This window comes from Leptodactylus fuscus, chromosome 1 (genome assembly GCF_031893055.1).
Source record: "Leptodactylus fuscus isolate aLepFus1 chromosome 1, aLepFus1.hap2, whole genome shotgun sequence".
Taxonomy (NCBI): domain Eukaryota; kingdom Metazoa; phylum Chordata; class Amphibia; order Anura; family Leptodactylidae; genus Leptodactylus; species Leptodactylus fuscus.
This window is the reverse complement of record NC_134265.1, coordinates 154410726-154432184: the sequence shown is the minus strand read 5'-3', so window position 1 is coordinate 154432184 and position 21459 is coordinate 154410726. Positions and strand designations below refer to the sequence as shown.

Below are 21459 nucleotides of genomic sequence, written 5' to 3'. Positions count from 1 at the left end.
TTTCACCCTTTTTCCCATTGTGGTTCTACGAAACATAAGCTCTGTAAAAGTCTTGGAAGAAATAATAGTACTAACCATATCTCCAAAAATGAAAAATAGTTTTCATCCAGATTTAAACATTTTGTTTGTTCCGTCATGATTCATGACACCCATGTCATATAGGTAAAGGGCATTTTTCTTCCTGTTTATGGCTGACTTTATTCTCACTTTACGTTCCTGCTTACTCCTCACTGGATCAGTGTATTTATAGCCAATAGCAAAGAGAGTGACTTGAGTCAGCCTTTTGTTATGAAGTTAACTAATAGCCAAGCACTTGCTTGCCTGCAGAGCTAGTGATACCTATGACCCATAAACACCTCCCCTTTACATGAGCTGTGTGCTCACTCATACACTGTTCTGCAAACAGGAAGCTTCCTGGCTCTTATTCTCCACCCTGGCTGCTTCAGGCAGCACACACCCTTTCCAGTCCAACCTTAAATCACAAGGATTCCTAAGGAAACTTTCCCAGAGAAAAAGAAATCTTTGGATTTTCCACGTGATTTGCTTTCAGACTGTCCATTTTGCTCTGGATTGCTTATCTCATGTTATAGTATAGGCTGCAGACACTTTCAGGAACTGCAAGGTGAGTACAAACCTGTCAAAATGGCTTCAGGTTAGAGCCTCTGTTTCTGTTGTTGAATGCTGATGTCATATTGTCATTGGATAGGTGAGGTGTAGGCACGTTGTCGGCTTATTATTTACAACATAGGATAAGGCTGTCAACAAGTGAAAGTTATTATGGATTTTCATGGGAAACAAATGAAATGCTACAACCTATGGAATAGACCAAGTTATGAAACATGAAGTTACAATGACTTTTGCTTTACAGATAATTTAAGTTTCTGTACATTGATCCTTAACTAAATATAAATGATAAGAATACTTATTTGTAATATCTATATTCATTTAGTTTAGTTTGTGCTGAACGCAACTGGTCTAGCTACATAACTGAACAGGTTCCGGCATGCAGGTAGATTACACTACTTGGCTTCTCTGCCTGATGTTCCACAGGAAGTCTATCCTAATTAAGCATTGGGTTTATTGTTAATGCATGCTGATAGCAAAGGAGATATAATGTAGTTTTTATGATGGTGACTGCACGCTACTGTGTATATGTATGGCGTATGGCATTACAAGGAAGCTTCAAATCCTAAAGTAGTATTTCTATACTGGAAAGATTACACTAGGTTTACACCTGTGCCAGGTATCTGTCCGCTTGCAAACCATTTTAAGAGAAAAATGGTTTTGTACAAACAGTGTTCCAACCGGTTACACAGCGGATACCCAAATCTATCTTTTGAGATGGTTAAAGCGAGGTTCACACATGCGCCTGTATTCTGTTCGGGGTTTCGTTCTCCGAACCCACTTAAAAAATGTGGAACTTTTCTCTTCACATTTCTGGGGTGGAAACCCGGCAGACCCCATTATAGTCTATAGGGTCCACGTATTTCTGTGGGTAACCAATTTTTAAGTGGGTTAGCTTTCCACTTTTCAGGTCCCCAAGCAGACTTGAAGAACGGAAAACCGAACACTTACTTAAAGTATTTTGTTTCCGCTGCATCCGCTGCACCCTCTCAAGTTACACCCCCTTCTACCAACAATTTCTAATGTTTGAGATTTTATGTATATTGATAGGGACATTAGTGTCCTCATAAGAGTATGTTGCAGAGTTCCAAATTAGATAATTAATTAACAGGCCTAGATGGACTGCAGCCATCTCTCTTTAAGCCTGGAGAACTAATTGAAGACACGAGATGGTAGTGTATCAAAAGAGTTCTGATTTATTATAAGAAAAAGGTAGTTTAAATACATTACAGACAAAGAGCTGGCTTGGCTATTCTAATCAGGTACAACACGATTGGTTATAGAGATATAAGACAAGCCTGGCACATGACTATTGGCTGAGGCCTGGTATAATCTGCATCTTATTATAATTTTCAGAACTGGGATGGACTTTCCCATGAAACAAAGAAGGATTCAAATACTTATGTGTGAGCTAACATCCCAGACTATCTATATGTATATATCATGGCAAAAGAGATAAGATGACATGTTCCATAGACCCTGTGTCTATACACTCTAAGTGACCTTCATATACCATAAAATATGACAGAGTGTCCAGATACCATAAGATTAATACTTTTGTTGGTTATGTGTCCATACATCATGTAAAGGAGGTAAGAGATATACAAAGTCAGCTGTATCTTCTCAAAATGAGGCCCTTGAGAGATAATGATTAGCAACCTCTGCATTAACGTTCATTATCACATTCCTTAAAGTCTAACAAAGGGCCTCCTTGACTTAAGCAGAAAATCAGTTTATATGTGAAAGAGCACAAGATGGCTGCCAAAATACAAAGATGGAGGACTTAACTCTAACAATATTAACTTTATGACCATGAGCCATGTGTCGTGTCAACTGTGAAGCATCATGAGACCATTCATGTGTGGGGTTGCTTTACATCCAAGCTCACTTACAATTTTGTCTAAGAACACTGCCATGAATAAAGAATGATATTTACACATCCTATTTCTCAACCATCTTGGAGTAATTTGATGATGAGCAATGCTTTGTCCAACATTTTAAAGCACTATGTCGCAAAGCAAAAGTGAAAAGCGAGTGAACAAACAAAAACATAAGAAACTCCAAGCACTCATTAGTCTCAAATGGGTGGCCATCAGTCAGCATTTGGCCCAGAAGCTGATATCCAGCATGCTACGGTGAATTGCAGAAGTATTGCAAAACTAAGGGTCAACATTATAAATATGTATTGAGTCACAAACTTGATGTATCTGTCAATAAAGTATTACTGAAGTTGGGGAAGTTAACCAATTCAACAAGAACACGCCCAAACAAGGGATAGACATTCAGACAAGGGGAACTAGACTATCACTGAAAACAAGATGCCAAAAATGTTACTTTTATTCATATTATTAGCTAGGTATTAACTAGGTGTTAACTAGTCAACAAACACCATAATAGTATGATGCAGCTGCCTTGGACTAGAGGACAGCCGCCATGCTATTATGGGGGAAGCCTTCCGCCTGTTCAGAATAAGTTACAGCTAACGCGTTACTCCAGCTGAGCTCCGATCAGGGGTTTTAACCACTTAGATGCCGCAGTCAAACATGACTGCGTCATCTAAGGGGTTTCCCACTAATTTACTGTCTCCATCGCTGGCTGCCCCCATGCAGTGAGATCAGAGGGTGCCTATATGTATTTTCAGGGGCCCGGGGTCTGATCAGTGACCCTGGGCTGCCAGGACCCCACATACCTGGGTGATCTTGGTGTGATGGGAGGAAATCTGCCTATGCATCTGGACTCTTGGGCTCATAATTATAATAGCCCTTGAGAAATTCCTTGTGGATTATTGTTTCTAAAATGGGTTTACTTTTTGGGAGTGTCCTTTGTACTGGCACTTTACGGGCTTTGCAAACATGACATGGCACATTCTTGTGTTCAGGAAAAATTGTGTAACGAACTTTGGGGAGCTTTTTCTCCTTTATCTTCTTGTGGAAATGAAAATTTTTGGGCTAAATTGCCGGTTTATTTGGGAAAAAAAATTATTTTCTATTTTGAAGTCTAAATGTTAATAATATCTGTGAAATGGCTGTGGGGTAAAAATGCTCACTATACCCCTTGATAAATTCTATGTACCGTGTAGTTTCCAAAGTGGGGTAACTTTTGGAGGGTTTCCATTGTATTGGTACTCTAGGGGCTCTACATGGCATGGCACCTGAAAACTACTCAGCAAAATCTGCCCTTTATTGCTACTATATATTGTAATTTCTATGTTGAAGAGTATAAACGTAGAGGTCTGTTCACAAATGTAGTCTGCAGAGATTTTTATCCTAAGAATAGAGAAAACCAAATAATAATCTGATAGACCCATGGGATCTGTCACGATTTGTTGGGATCCACTTGAAATTAATCTGTCAAGGTTGTAATGTCTCTGTTATGAGTAGATATTAATGAACATTCAAAATGTTTTTCGTTTTACCCAGAATCTGTTTTACTTTGAAATCTGAGATTGAAGCAGGATGCAAAAAAATAAGCACCCTGCTCCATCTTGCCACAGTTTGCCCTGCATCAGCATCTTGCCGCGGTTAGAGCACAGGCGAATATACGGCGGTGGAAAATGAAGTGGAATTCTTCTTCATTTTCTGCCATATGAACATAAGTTAACACTTTTTAACTCACTAACTCAAACTGCATTTGTAATGTCAAAGAAACAGCAACAGATACAGCTATGGGTAAATATATGGTATCCAGGGGTAACAAATAGCCTTTATGAAAATTTGATTTGATTCATAGGGACCTTCAATGTATATCATAAGCACATTGATGAGGGTTTCACTTTTTTTTCCATCCATTTGAGAAGGTAAGGTGCATTCTAAACATATTACTGATTGTTCATTGTTTCTAGTATTTATTTATATGAGTCCATTTAAATACCCAACATTTATTATAGCAGATGTCGGGAAGGGGTTAAAGCGCATTGGTGACCTAGGTCCTATAGTCCCTCATGAACGGGTGTTCCCTGTCCTGAAGTAAGAAATTATAGGTGAACTCACCTGATCCCCAAGGTCATATGATCCTTCTTCGTTTTCTTCGTGCAGACATGGCAGCCACCATTCTAACTGGTTTGTGTAAATCAAGCTGCTAAAAGCTTGAATTCAGTTGAATCTGATCTTTTTGAAAAATTTGTTACAAATCTGTTTTGAAACAAACCAGATGACTCATCTCAAATTATGAGAAGAACTCATTATAATTGTATGAACAGGGTCCTATGGCTGTTTTGACTTGATTACTTTATATATTTGCTAGACTTAAATAAGAGCAAAGAAATTGGTAATGTACAGTCTCACAGATTATAATGTTTGAGCAGTGAGACATTATAAAAGGCCAAGGTGAAATACAAAGGTGGCCATTTGTAGTTTGGCAATGTTCTAGGTACAAGTGTTGCTAAGTACATTTTTTATCATAATAATTATTATTCTTCTACTGAACACACCCAGAAGAAATATTTCCAAGATAGAATTAAAATGTTCAGCTTTTATGGAACGGCAAATCTCTGAAGGCGTGAATCCACACCTCTTCTCCTTTTTATTTTCCATAACAGAATTCTAAACTGATGGACATAATTTATCAACTATTCACTTTATTAACTGCATTAAAAAGATTCTTATCCCCTTCCCGACATCCACTGTAATAATATGATGATTACATCTCTAAAGATGGTGGCTGCTCTGAAGCAGAGAAGTCCGCCATAGGTCTTTGCTATATTGCATGGGGAGACCCGAAAATAATGCCTGCCGTCATTTTACATCATGAAACCAGAGTATAATATTGGTTCTTGGGTAGCAAACAACAAGAATTTCGGATTCTTCTTTATCTGAAATTTTTGGAAAATTCATAAAGAAAAACTGTATAGGCCACTATCAGGCACTATAGTGTGTGGAGGGGTCACTATTGGACATTATACTGTGTGAAGGGGCCACTTTGAGACATTATTCTGCCTGGAAGGGCCACTATAGGGTATTATACTTTGTGGGGGTGCCACTATAAGGTATTATAGTGTGCGGAGGGGCCTGTATAGGGCATTATACTGTGTGGAGGCATTATGGGAAATTATACTGTATTAAGACCACTATGGGACATTGTAGCATGTGGAGGGGCCACTGTGTGACATCATACTGTGTGGAGGGGCCACTGTGTGACATCATACTGTGTGGAGGGCACTATGGGACATTATACTGTGTGGAGGAGCCACTATGGGACATTATACTGTGTGGAGGAGCCACTATGGGACATTATTCTTAAAAAGGTTGTCCATGAATTGGTTCAAAATGTTTTTTTTTCCTATTTTTCTCTTCTAGGTGCATCTTATCATCAAATGCATCTTATAAAGTGAAAAATATGGTATTTCTAGTTGCAAAAATGTTTGACTTTTAATTGTCTACAATTATAAATATTTTTAAACTCTTAGGTCCCATACATATGTCCAATGTGGGACTAAATTTGCAGAGGAATTCATTCGAGTGCATTCTGTGATGTACTCACCTCCAAGGCTTCCATTGCTCTAATCACACAGAGCAGGATAGGACCTGCTCTATGTTCATTGGAACACAACAGATCATCAGATGCCCCCTTGGAGGAGCATAGGCCTGCACACTTGGTTGTGCGCATTAGGCCTTAGTTATGCTCTTCTAACCACAGTCAGACATTTATAGCCATGTGACATGTTGCATTGTCTTGCTGGAAGATTCCATCTGTCCCAATGGAATGAAACAGCATATATGAGTGTACTAGATCTGTTACCCAGATCAGTTCAGGGTGCCTTCCACATGGATGAATGGACCTAGACAATGCCATTAAAAAATTCTTCTTAACATACAGTACCTCTGCCTCACCATCTTCTGTTCTTCCAGCAATGGTTGAAGGATGACTGTTCTCTGATGTTACCTGCCTGATAAGCCAATGCCCCTCTGTTTGCAGAAAATGTGACTCATTGGAGAAGGCCACCCTTTGCCAATCATTGGTGGTCCAATACTGTTACTACATTGTAAATTAAAACCTTTTTTCCTCATGCACCTTTGTTACCATAGGTGCAGTAACCATTCATCTACTTCGTAGCACCACACGCAATAGGGTTTGCTGAACTGTTGTTTTAGACACTCGTCTGAGAGTCCCTTGTTCATTTTCATGTTGAGCTGCTCCATTGTAGTGTGTCGTTCAGTCCTCACATCAGTGGCATGTGGTGCTCTGCAGTTTTCATGTTGGTTAATCCCAATGGAGTCATTTGTCCATTCACGGTACACTTCACCACAGCACCATGCAAAAAGTTCACAAAATGAGCTGTTTCAGAAATACTGCCACCCTTAGCCAAATCATCCCTTTTTGCAACTCTGATAAATCGCCCCTTTTCCCCATAAACAGAAAGAGTTACGTGTTCAGACAGCACAGTTATATATAAAATAATACTTATGGTAGCATATAACTGAACTGTACTTATGACAGGCCTAGGAGCCTTCAATAGGTTCCCAGCTGTCATAGCAATGTTTTACTACCCCCTGCAATTTGTTTCAGGAGCATTGAGAATCTCATTCATTATGGTGGTGTGTCCATATGTTGTCTTGTCTTTGTTTGTGGCCTACGCAAGCATTTTGAATCCTTAAGATAGGCCATAAATATATCATTTATGAAGGGGCCAAAGGGTGAGTCCTGCACATATTACCTTTCCAGGGTTGCTTCTGATACCTGTACTATACAGAACACAGAGATAGAAGCAGTTGGTCCGGCCACTATAGAGGGACCAGAGCCAACTGCTTCCAGGTTTGTGTTGTGTACAGAATGGGTATTGGGAATGGCCCCAAATAGCAAATCCATGCTGTAGCTGCCTGTCGGCCCCCCACCAGAATTACTCCTAGCCAACCACTAAAGGCTGCTTTCACATGGAGTAATGCTCCGCTCATTCTGACATGTAAACACGTGTCAGAGTGAGCGCTGTAAAACAGAATCCCATTGACTTCAATGGGTGCCGTCTTACGCGTGCTACACATTGAAATCAATGGGTTAAAAAGCCACCCATTGATTTCAATGTGTAGCGCGCGTAAGACGGCACCCATTGAAGTCAATGGGATTTTGTTTTACAGCGCTCATTCTGACACGTATTTACATGTCAGAATGATCGGAGCGTTACTCCATGTGAAAGCACCCTTATAAAGCAATCTGATCAAACTCTCAGACACATTATTAAATGTATATCTCCTTTGTTTATTTGGACATCCCAGCTGGTTTAAAGAAACAATAGCACATTTTAGATACTTTCATGCATTTCAGATCATGGTGACAATTTTCAACATTCTGATTATGTACTTAGTGCACTGTAAGTAGAAGAGAAAAACATACAATTCTAAACAGCAGATTATCAGATTACATGAGATGGCTACGGTTTACCATATTGTCAATAAGCAGAAAATCTAGATCTACCTTCTAAAGTAGATACATTTTGAGTCTGTCATGCAATATCATCTGGCCTTTCAATTATGCCTGAAAGGGGCCTTCAGTTTTGTAACATGTGTATCCTGCTATAGTTTTACCAGCAAAAGGACACCGACAACTGTGATGCTGTGTGTGTTTTTTTTCATTTTAAGAATTTAGAAAAAAACAGAAATAAATAGCTGTGTAAGGCTTGGTGTCTTTAAAAATACTTAAACCTTCAGACTGTCTGCCAGAATTTCTAGAAATTCTTCTGAGACCAGTGCAAAAATCCTAGCTGTACATTTTTAAATCGGTGGTAGTCACCCTACTGAAAATATGGATTAGAATCTATTGTTACATAATATGACTATTAACCAGTCAATATCAATAAGACACCAGGGCTCTAAGTTACTTATTTCAGAAAATTAAATCACTATTTGTTAAAGGAATTGTCTGGCCCTGAATGCATTTCTGGTACTGATGACTGGGCATCGGAAGTTACAACAGTGGATGAGGAACGGAAGCAGTCTTGTATACTGTATAGTGTATGGCACTAGGGAATTGTAAATCCACTACTATTACTTGAATAGGGGCCGTGGCACAGGGTTTTATGACGTTTTACAACAACTAGATACCACGTCACTGATCAAAGAAGCCATAAACCCAGAGAACTTTTCTGTGAACTGATATATATGTTTTTTTAAACTGTGTATTTGCATGTTCTGTTTTCCATCTATTTTGCATCTAACACTCCATTGCTGTATATATATGCCTAACTTCAGAAATTGTGTTATACCATCCTGATGAAGGGACCTTTATAGTAGTCCCGAAAGCTCGAAATATGTCATCAATTTTTTTTTTAAGTTAGCCATTAAAAAAAGGTATCAACTACTGAGGACTTCTCTCAAAAAATGTTTTCATTGAATAGGAGCATAATGCTTCTACTCCACTGCTGCAGGACAGCTGATCTAAGCGGGGTTAGATGTCGGACTCCCACAAATCAGATGCTAATGACCTTTTTTTTTTTTTTTTTAATGTAGATTGTGAGCCTCATATAGGGATCACAATGTACATTTTTCCCTATCAGTATGTCTTTGGAATATGGGATGGAAATCCATGCAAACACGGGGAGAACATACAAACTCCTTGCAGTTGGTTTTTTGCCCTTGGCAGGATTTGAGCACCAGGACTCCAGTGCTGCAAGGCTGCAGTGCTAACCACTGAGCCACCATGTGGCCCCTAATGACCTATTCTGTGGATAGCTTTTCAATATGAGCAACGCAATTGGGCCCAGAAATCCCCTTTAAGCAATCATAATCATATATTTTTTTGCATTATCAGTTGCAAAATTAAAGTACTCTTTTTTTTTTTTTTTTTGTTAGAGACATGCTGCACTTTTACATTGCTGACCTAAAAGATTTATCTAGGGATTAGTGAGTTCTAGTCTGTCTGTAAAGGCTTACAACATGATTGTAACTGCAGAGAATTTTCATTACGGCTTTATTCCAAGATCACTGGAATTATATAAGAGTGACGTTGCAGACAACTACCTCAATGGATTGGGTTGATTTCAGTGATGTGTTCAGAGAGGCAGCATTACAACCAGATTTTACTATCATGTACGCGACTGCTATTGAATGACAAGATCAGTTAACAACTGGAAGAGGAAAGGTTACACCATCACTTCATGCAGGGTTGTAGTGGCACAGGCAGCATGAGGTACAAAAAATATTTCACTATTTTAGAAGCAGCCATTGGCATCACCCCACTGAATAAAAGAGAGCTTCTGCCAGAGGGAAGACATGCAAACCTGTGGCAATTTTCAGGGTAAGGTGATCATGGTGGAACTACTCCCTTGTGTTTGCGTTTTGTATATTTAACTATTCTGTTTGTTTGCCATCAAGATCCCTCGCTCCTTTTTATATGTATGTAACACCTTCAGTATACGCTGCCTGTAAATATTGCTTAATTGCCAATAACTATTATGTGAACTACTTAAGACAAAAGCTTGTGGAAGTTTTCTTATTCCTTTTTTCATGGCAAATCCTTAGGTGGTTTCACACAGCCTAACACTTGAGATGGCTGAGATTGTAATATATATATATATATATATATATATATATATATATATATATATATTTAATATGTATTATATAATTTCCCAACAGAGAACACAAACATTTTATTTAACAGAAAAATAAGTAAAATGATAAAACTTCATAGAGTAACATAAAATTTCATGGCAGACCTGTAAGAGTTAATGATATTATTTTATGAAGTTATAAGAAAGCATTTTATGACCGTGCACCTTTCACACATACTTATCATTAGACAAATGAAAAATTGTTGTAAAATAGATGATATTTCAGTTCCAGTTTTGTAATGTGCCGTAAACTGATCATAATGTAACTAATCTATCAGAATTATATTTCCTTACTAGTCCATAAAAGGCAGCAGTGTGTATTCTGGCATCAATTGGAAAGCCAGAAATACATCTGTTATGATGATAGAATGATTAGAGTGATCCAAGCTATAATAATACATCTTACAAGAAAAATGACTCCACCACCTTACGCTAGTAGAGCGGGAGAGCTACAATAGCAATTACACAAGGAGCCCAATGGACCCAACTCATTATAATGGGGTCCATCGGGTGTCCACTGTTTAGAAACTGAAAGGGGCAGAGAAAAAAGTGCTTCTCTGCCGAGTTCTGGGGTTCTCTGCAACGGAGCCTCCAACGAAGACACAGATGTGAACCCAGCCTTATAGTGATTCTTTACTCTTATAAATGGATTGATATCTTTTGTTGTAGGGAAAGGAGTACTGTGTTACCTAGTGCATGTGAATGGTACACTAACCCACACTGGAACCCTCCACCAAAGAAAGTCACTGGGTCACGGCTCAAGATATTACGCAGTAGAGTGCTTCACCAGGTATGTCACTGCCAAGAAATTGTGGTGAATGTGGCGAAAGAATATAATGATGTCATTACATATAGCATGTGTTTTATGTACTGTGCTTATGTGCCTAATGGATGAAGGTATGGAAACCAACACTATAGATATTGAAATACATCAGAAACTTCACACTATGGATGTTTTTGAAATGATGCAAAATAAAGGTCCTGTATGCATACTATGGAGGGGGGGGGGGGTGTCAATGGGGCTTGCCAATCTCCTACATGGTGATATTTATTTGGAACAGTAGTTATATGATGTGTTATATTATTTGGTAATGTGTGATACAACTTCTTTTGTGGATTAAACTAAGACCAGCAGGATGCTTATTAGTATTTTATTCTGGCTTGTTAAGTTCATGCCATTTATACAACAATTGTTAATGAAATCTACATTTTATACTTCAAGTTAGTAAAAAAGAGTTTTAAAAAAACAGTATAAATGTGTGGGTACTATACAACATATAATAGTGATAAATGACGTGTGTAGCATGGTGGCTCAGTGGTTAGTACTGCTGCCTTGCAGCACTGAGGTCCTGGGTTTGAAACTGACCAGGTACATGGGATTTGTTTGTTCTTCTTCTTTTTCTGTGTATTTCCTCCCAAAATACTTATTAAATTAAGATTAATTTGTATATACCGCTAGAAAGCTGGTATTTCATTTAACTCAGCAGACTGTTGCCCATACCGTTATGTGCCCCAGGGCTGGAGACATAGTAGCCGATCTCTCCCCACTGTCAGAAGGACGTTCCTCACAGCCTAGCCTCATCGCTGAGCTGTGAGGATTGCCCCCCCCCCCCCCCCCCCCCCGGCATTACTCGTCCATAGACTTGTAATCAGAGGCGGCTTTCCTTACCGCCCAGCGATGATTCTGAGACATGAGCAATGCCCTTCTGACAGTGAGGATATATTGATGCCGAAATTAATGGCATTGATATCTCCACCTCTGGGGCACATAACGGGAAAGTGGACAGTGCGCTGAATTCTAGCAGTATATAAAACCAAATATACATGCGGACATGAAAGGTCCTCTTTAAGCATGATTAGAAAAATACACGGACATGTATGCAGTGCCGCACCTCCCATGAGGCGACCTGAAGCGAGCGCTTCAGGCGGCACTATGCCAGGGCCTCAGGGAGGGCAGCATTTTTTCTTACCTAAGCCAGTCCAGGACAAGCTGTCCTGGACTGGCTTAGTACGGAGCGGTGGATTGGGGAGGCCGCTGAAGCAGTGCTGCTCCAGCAGCCTCCCCTCACACTCAGGCAGAGAGCAGGCCTGCTCTCTGCCTGCGAACGGCGCTAAGCCCCGCCCCCTCACACTCAGGCAGAGAGCAGGCCTGCTCTCATGCCTGTGAACGGTGCTAAGCCCCGCCCCTCTGCTAAGCCCCGCCCCTCTGCTAAGCCCCGCTCCTCCCCGGCAGGGGGGGGGGGCGGCTTTCTCTCGTTCGCTTCGGGCGGCGAGAGGGGCAGGTTCACCTCTGCATGTATGACTGCTGAAAAGCACTTGTCACACAGTGTCCTTTTAACAAAGCATTACAATGGTGGTGTCTATAGTGCCGAGATAAGTGATAGTGCACATAGCTATAAACAGGGGCATAACAATAGGCCCCAAAGGTCTCTCTGCCATATAAAAATACCACTATTCTAAATGGCACACAGTAGATAGTAGCCTATCTGCTTCATGTTATGCTTCTGGCTAGATATAGACAATGTCACTTACTGCAACTACATCCCTTTCCCTCTATATTTACCAGGGTACTTCAACCCTGGAGGGTGTATGCCTACATATGCACAACAGAATATACTAATCTTGCTGCCTGCCTATTTAACCAACAATGTTATAATGGAAGTGTTCAGAGGTGCAGTACATCCCCTGACTATACAGAATGGGACTCCCAGCTCTCTCACGGGTAAACTTAGAACAGTGATTCACAACTGGGGTGCCGAGATGGGAAAATGGCCAGGCTTTCCCTTAGGATGTTGATGTAGTTGAATAGAACGATGCAGCAGGAAGGCTTTATCTTCCTGCTCTAGCCTTTAGGCATCAGCTAATGAGGTCTGCTGAAGACTTGATGCATCGATCTGCAGATAAGAAGCAGGAGGGCCTCAGAGATCCGAAACCCGAGAATGGGTAAGAGTTTTTTTTTTAAAATTTTTATTTCTATAGCACAACTACAGTGTGGGGCCACTGAGGACATTATTAGTTGTCTGGGGGCCACTAGGGAGCATGTACTGCGTATTGGGCCACTGGGGAGCATGATACTATATGGGGCCTCTAAGAGCTTGGTGATGGTAAAAGGTGAGGTTGGAAAGTATAGTATGGTGTAGCTTTGAGGGTGCATTCACATAGTGCGGTTGTGATGCAGTTACAATTGCATCAAAACTGCACCGAAAAATGCATCAGTTTTGTTGTGGTTTTTGGTAAGGTTTTCTAAATTTATAAGTGAAAAAAATGAGTTCCAGCTGTAATTTCAAAAACTGCCAAAAAAACCAACACATCAAAACGGTTGTTTTTTTTAATAAAAACTATTTGGTAGAGGTGTCTCGAGTCTGAAAAGGTTGGGAAACTCTGCCTTAGAACCTTCCATTGTGTATGACCATGAAGAACAAGTAAAATTGGATTATGCCCTTTCAGCAGATCTCAATACATAGACCACCTTAGAGTAATAAAGTGACATTCTGAATCTAGAAGAAACACAGATCCACTGTATAATCACAATCTAACACTAGTTAACACAATCTAACACTATGCAACAATTTGTAACACTATGTAACACAATCTAACACTATGTAACAATTTATAACACTATTTAACACAATCTAATGCTATGTACATAGTTACATAGTAGATGAAGTTGGATGAAGACCTCGGTCCATGAAGTCCAACCTGTAACCCTACAGTCCCCTACAGTGTTGATCCAGGGGAAGGCAAAAAAAAAACCCATGAGGCTCACGCCAATTGCCCCATTTCAGGGGAAAAAATTCCCTCCCAACTCCAATCTGACAGTCAGTATAAAAACCCTGGATCAACGTGTCCTTAAAATCTAGAGTCCATAACCCATAATATTGTTCTCTCCAAGAAAGGCATCCAGGCCCTCTTTGAACTTGTTTAATGAATCCGCCATCACCACTTCCTGGGGCAGAGAGTTCCAGAGCCTCGCTGTTCTTACTGTGAAGAATCCCCTTCTATGTTTCTGGTGAAACCTTCTCTCCTCCAGACGTAGAGGATGTCCTCTTGTCACTGTCACTGGCCTAGGAGTAAAAAGATAATGGAAGAGGGCAATCTAATGATTACTTTTTTTTTTTTTTTACACAGTAGGAGGAGGATTGTTAATAGGACAAGCAATTGAAAAAACCACATTTTTTACTTTATGTATAAAAACTTTATGTATCCTTAAATGCCTTACTATGGAATTATCCTTCCTTAGAAGGCTACAAAATTGTGTAACTGAGGAACCATATGGCTTTGCAATGTGCATGAGCCACGGCAATAGACATGTGACAATAAAATATTCAGAAATATTTTAATGTTAGTTACTTCATATAAGAGGGTATAAAGCAGCAATGTGGTTTAGACACAAAAAGCAAAATCCCTAAATGTAATGGTAATCCTATCAATGCACTTGAATTGAATGGCAGTCTTATCTGATATTTTTACTGTAGTTCAATTAACATTATAAAGTAGAGACTACCATTAAAAGGAAACTAATCCACAAATGTTTTATCCACTTTAGAGCATAGATTTGCATATGGGAAGCCTTTGGATTTGACAGGACATCTAAAGCATCATCTAGAGATCTCTAAAGATTAATGCTGAACTAGGCCATGTAGAGTACTTCACTTAATCTGTACATTGGCATGCACTATCTGCAATGATTAAATCAATAGACTTTCACAGCTGGTTGGTAGATGACTGGTGGTAGCCAAAGACTTATACAATGCCTTTCGAACAATGGGATAGCTAGGGGTTAATTAGATCTGTCATGTTTGATTCTTATGGCAGTTGTCCCACTTTTCAGTAAGATAAAAAGCGACCATTGTTGCTTCCTTCCCTTCTTACCAAAGTAAAATGCAGCTTTAGTCACACGTTCATGGAGAGATCAGACAAATATTATATTCAAACAGAAATATGTGTCTACAAAATTTGTGCATGAGGAAAACATATTGTAACCTAAACAAATTCTTTCTGTGCAGCCTTGCACAATGTATATGTGCCTGTTCTGCCTGCTGCAAACTGCACAGGATGGCATAACAATACTAGTTGTACTTAGAGTAAGGCTGGTCTTACACGAACGTAATGCTTTTACGGTCCGCATGTTGCTGATCAGCAACACTAGTTGCTGATCATCAACATACACGTCGCAGATGCCCGTAAACTGCCGCACTCGCCCATAGAGCTCTGTGCAGTGCCGTGAATTGCGGCCATTACGGACATGTTCTAAAAAGTGCGGACCTCGGTTGCGGCCCGGAACACCACAGATAAAATATCCAGTGGTGTAAGAGGCCGCATTGAATATAATGTGTCCGCAAATGGTCCGCAATTGAAAACCCTCAATTGTGAACCATTTGCGGTCTTAAACTACGGTCGTGTAAGACCAGCCTAAAGCTACATAGTGACTTAGTTACATACTTAGTATAGTTGATAAATAAGTCCATCTATTTCAACAAAGGGATGGGAAAGGGCATGACTGAGGAGATGTGTGAAGGAAATAGGTATTCTATAAATCTCCATAAACATCAATGATATTTTTATCCAAATGGAAGGAAGTCTCTCTTGTCTTTTAGGGAATTTTACATGGAACAGTTTTTACCCATATTTCTTGTGTGGGCCATTTATTATACAACTCCAATTCCAATGAAGCTGGAACGGTGTGTAAAACATAAATAAAAACAGAATACAATGATTTGCAAATCCTTTTCAACCTATATTCAATTGAATACACTACAAAATACAAGATATTTAATATTCAAACGGATAAACTTTATTGTTTTTAGGAAATATTCACTCATTTTGAATTTGATGCCTGCAACCCATTCCAAAAAAGCTGGGAATCGACTAGGAAAGTTGAGGAATGCTCAAAAAACACCTAACATGGGCTCAGGAATGCATCAGAAAACCATTGTCAGTGAACACAGTTCGTCACTACATCTACAAGTGCAAGTTAAAACTCTGCTATGCAAAGCAAAAGCCATATATCAATGACACATGCAACATATGCTGCTATCTTTTTCAGGGACGTCCCTGCTTATTTCAGAAAGACAATGCCAAGCCACATTCTGCACGTGTTATAACAGCTTGGCTTCCTAGTAAAAGAGTGCAGGTACTAGACTGGCCTGCAGTCCAGACCTATCTCCCAATGAAAACGTGTGGCGCATTATGAAGTGCAAAATACAACAATGGAGAACCCGGACTGTTGAGCAACTAAAGTTGTACATCAAACAAGAATGGGAAAGAATTCCACCCACAAAGCTGCAACAATTCGTGTCCTCAGTTCCCAAATACTTATTGAGTGTTCTTAAAAGGAAAGGTGATGTAACACAGTGGTAAACATGCCCCTTATCCCAACTTTTGAGGAACGTGTTGCCGGCATCAAATTCAAAATGAGTGAATAAAGTTTATCCATTTGAATATTAAATATTTTCTCTTTGTAATGTATTCAATTGAATATAGTTTGAAAAGAATTTAAAAATCATCGTATTCTGTTTTTATTTTTTACACATCTTTCCCAACTTCATTGGAATTGGGGTTGTAGGTTTATCATATCTCCCCTTAAACCCCTCTTCTCAACACTAAACACATTTAACTCCTTTAGGCCCCGTTCCCACGGAGTAACGCTGCGCTCATTCTGACACGTAAACACGTGTCAGAGTGAGTGCTTCAAAACAGAATCCCATTGACTTCAATGGATTCCGTTTAACGTGCGTAACACATTGAAATCAATGGGTTAAAAAGCCTCCCATTGATTTCAATGTGTAGCGCGCTTGTAGCGCGCATAAGACGGAACCCATTGAAGTCAATGGGATTCTGTTTTGAAGCTCTCACTCTGACACGTGTTTACGTGTCAGAATGAGCGCAGCGTTACTCCATGGGAACGGGCCCTTAATCTCTCCTCACAACTGAGGTCCTCTATGCTCCTTTGTGGCCCTCCACTATAACTTTTCCAACTCTATATATGGGGCCGCACCAATGATTTATAAAGATCATTTTTAAACCCATTCATTTGAATCAGTTTTTAAACAGTTTTTACACAGGCACAAGTGTGAATGCCACCTGAATCAACCTAAATTCTACCTAAGGTAGAATATAATAGTAACCTAACATAGAGAAAATAAGAACAAAGAATAGGGAACTGGATTGTTAAAGTATATCTATCCTTTCCGGTGGCTTAATACATTAGGAATAACATTATTCTGCATTATTAGCAGTTTTGCAGGTTCTCTTTCTAATTCTCAGTTTTCCCTAAACTCGTGTGTGGAGATTATCTGTTATGATATCTCCCATAGAGAGCAGATGAGATTCTGTTCAGTAACTTTAATTGAAAGTCAGCATGGATGACATATCAGAGAACTGAACAGTATTGAGGTAAATAAAGCGCTTGAGAGAAAACTTAAAGTATTAGCTACAAAATCTCTTCTCCTCTCTTCTTTTGAATGTTTACTAAGGGCGAATTCACACCTGCGCCCGGTCTCCACTTCATGGGTTTTTGTCTTCTGCCCGAGAAACTGGACAAGAGACAATAACCTGGCAGTCAGTGTCCGCCTGTGAGCGGTTGTGCCTCTCCGCGGCAAAACCGCTTTTTTTTAACTGGACACATAGTCCTGCATGTCCGACTTTGTGTCCGGTTAAAAAAACGGTTTAGCCACAGACAGGCACAAAACGCTCATGGGCGGTCACTTTGCAAACCCATTCAAGTGAGGATAGAAACCTGCAAAGCGGAGACTGGGCGCAGGTGTGAACCTGCCCTAAGCTGCAATAGTGTTGCTTGGCCAGTGCACAGTGTAGAGTCTGCTTGTGACTCTATACAATCTACTGAATCCAGCCGCACAGTGGAAGTGCTTGGGGTCGGAATTCCCCCAATCCAATACTGAACTACTGTTAGGATATTGTATCTTGGAGAACCCCCTTTATTTCCCTAGTCCGAAGTGGATTTTAACATTTGCAACTTTACTGTCCTAAATCATCAGCAATTTTACTATTAACCCCTTCACTACCCAAGACTACCAGGAAGGTTACCTATTACTTCAGGTGAAATCAAAAGGGTTTGAATGGAGGCCCTGACATGTCTCTGACCTTGGTTTCTGCCTTCTAAAATAAACTAGGGATGTGACAGTTTTAATTGGCCATGAGATAGAGTGTGTGTGTGTGTGTGTGTATATATATATATATATATATATATATATACACACACAGGGTTGGTCCTGTTATAAGGGTGTTCTTTCTGAGAGGTTTCACTACCAAGAAGCTTTTACTGCCAAATATAGACTAACTAATCATTGAAGGTATGGCTACTATTTGTTTCCGATGAATGAATATGATACAAGTCTTATATAAAGTGTCTTTTGAGCAGGTGCTGCTGATAGATGGGCCCTGTCATCCCCTGTCTGGACCCTTCCCTGTCCCCAGGACACTGCAGGGTATTAGCTCCCCTCCCTCTTTGTTTGCTTTGAAACTTCCAGCTTGTAGTTGCAGCACTTCGAATATACCATTACTGTGGACAGGTGGCTAGACGTCTTACATTATCAAGAAGTTTCCGCTAGTTTTCCTCCGAGCCCATGAACTCCTCACATCACATCATTTCTTATATCTACCCCTTTCGTACCACTGCTAGCTGAGATCTACATAGCAAGTAGTAGTATTAGCTTTCTACGATGGCGACCACTCCCCCCATTTAGGTAATGGTACGGGCCCGCTGGAAGCTCGCCTCAGGGGAGTTCTCACTTGGCTGAGGGGATCGGTAGTCCTATGCAGTGCACGGGGACAGGTTGTTGTGTGTGAGGATTGCGGCGTCTGTCCATAAGCACATGCAGCACTGAGCCTACAAGATGCCCATGAGAGGAGACAGGATCCTTCAGCACCCGCTCCACAACCACAGCAAGAACCTGTCAGCATGGCTGGGCGTAAGTATCCAGGCACATAGATAGGGTGCTGTAAGGTGCGCACCTCCTGGCTGGCAGGTGTCCGCCACACACTACAGGGGACAGGGGGCTGAAACTTCACGAAACTTTGTCTGACTTCATGGAAACTCGTGCTGCCCTTGAGGCAGTGATGGCAGAGATGCCCGGCGAGGTCTGCAGTGCAGCAGCCTCATGTAGAATGCACTTGTTTCAGGCCAGCCTTGCTGATCTGCTTTATTCTAGGTACTGGGCACCCTATCAAGACTGGATTGTTTCACATGTCAGGTTTACTTCAGGATTTTATATAGCATTTGAAGGAAAAACCTGAAATAAAAAACAGGGAGAGGGGATCTGTCTCTAGTCCTGCTCATGTTATGATCCACACCTGGCAGAGGCTTCAATGTTACCCTCTAAAACCCCCCTGATCAATCTAGAAGTGCCCTTTTATTGGGACGGGATACAGTAGGATGGAAGCTGAGGGGTGAGTGATTGTATCATATTCTTGGTAAATTCCTGTAATACCACAACAGTGGGACTTGATAGGGGCCGGATAAGTATAGGTAGAAAAGACAAAATTTTCCTTCCTCCTAAGAGTAGAGAACCGTCAAGAAGAAAGCGTGGGATAAAGTCATAACAGAAAAAAAAAAATCTAAAACGTCCCATTTGAAGAATATGCATTTCCTGTTTATTTTATTTTTAATCTTATTAGGTTAAGAGTTTGATTTATTTTCCACAACAAATTAACTGTATAAAAGACTGACTTGCTAGCAAAGACTGTAGTTTTATCTGGTTCCCTGCAGTCTACAGACTAAGCTATTTATGACACTATGCCTCTGTTATTTATTGCTATTGAAAAGATAGCAAATACTCTGTGTTTACCAACCTGAGTATGGGGTCAGTAAATTGCTGTTCTGATGCCATTCCTTAACTTTTTGTGAAACACAACCCTGCACTGCTACATTATAGACTATATTCACCAAGCTTTCTTTCATCCAGTTTTGGTTGTTTTCTGTTGGCGCGTGTTTTTTGAGTGGGGCAGAACAGTGTAGATCAATATACTATTCTATTCCATACAAAACATATACACTCACCGGCCACTTTATTAGGTACACCTGTCCAACTGCTCGTTAACACTTAATTTCTAATCAGCCAATCACATGGCGGCAACTCAGTGCATTTAGGCATGTAGACATGGTCAAGACAATCTCCTGCAGTTCAAACCGAGCATCAGTATGGGGAAGAAAGGTGATTTGAGTGCCTTTGAACGTGGCATGGTTGTTGGTGCCAGAAGGGCTGGTCTGAGTATTAACGAAACTGCTGATCTACTGGGATTTTCACGCACAACCATCTCTAGGGTTTACAGAGAATGGTCCGAAAAAGAAAAAACATCCAGTGAGCGGCAGTTCTGTGGGCGGAAATGCGTTGTTAATGCCAGAGGTCAGAGGAGAATGGCCAGACTGGTTCGAGCTGATAGAAAGGCAACAGTGACTCAAATAGCCACCCGTTACAACCAAGGTAGCCAGAAGAGCATCTCTGAACGCACAGTACGTCGAACTTTGAGGCAGATGGGCTACAGCAGCAGAAGACCACACCGGGTGCCACTCCTTTCAGCTAAGAACAGGAAACTGAGGCTACAATTTGCACAAGCTCATCGAAATTGGACAATTGAAGATTGGAAAAACGTTGCCTGGTCTGATGAGTCTCGATTTCTGCTGCGACATTCGGATGGTAGGGTCAGAATTTGGCGTCAACTACATGAAAGCATGGATCCATCCTGCCTTGTATCAACGGTTCAGGCTGGTGGTGGTGGTGTCATGGTGTGGGGAATATTTTCTTGGCACTCTTTGGGCCCCTTGGTACCAATTGAGCATCGTTGCAACGCCAAAGCCTGCCTGAGTATTGTTGCTGACCATGTCCATCCCTTTATGACCACAATGTACCCAACATCTGATGGCTACTTTCAGCAGGATAATGCACCATGTCATAAAGCTGGAATCATCTCAGACTGGTTTCTTGAACATGACAATGAGTTCACTGTACTCCAATGGCCTCCACAGTCACCAGATCTCAATCCAATAGAGCATCTTTGGGATGTGGTGGAACGGGAGATTCGCATCATGGATGTGCAGCCGACAAATCTGCGGCAACTGTGTGATGCCATCATGTCAATATGGACCAAAATCTCTGAGGAATGCTTCCAGCACCTTGTTGTATCTATGCCACGAAGAATTGAGGCAGTTCTGAAGGCAAAAGGGGGTCCAACCCGTTACTAGCATGGTGTACCTAATAAAGTGGCCGGTGAGTGTATATATATACTGTATATAGAACCAGCGGAGAATAGGTCACATACAAACTCAATCCTTTAGA

General features: G+C 40.6%; 1 protein-coding gene across 3 annotated transcripts in view; it reads left to right on the top strand.

The window, feature by feature from the left end:
- Positions 1 to 469: 469 nt before the first annotated feature.
- The window catches only part of TJP2 (tight junction protein 2), an 80588-nt gene continuing 59598 nt past the window's right edge, over positions 470 to 21459 (top strand). Inside the window, exons 1-2 of one of the 3 annotated variants that reach the window (XM_075278851.1) lie at positions 470 to 622; positions 10835 to 10955. Coding sequence is in view for 2 of the 3 variants with exons in the window: in XM_075278837.1 (XP_075134938.1) it covers positions 9710 to 9849; positions 10835 to 10955 (261 nt within the window). In the remaining variant the exon portion in view is untranslated. Of the gene's footprint in view, positions 623 to 9544; positions 9850 to 10834; positions 10956 to 18919; positions 19096 to 21459 lie in introns of those variants that run through there. The other 2 variants (XM_075278837.1, XM_075278843.1) reach the window with 2 other exon arrangements.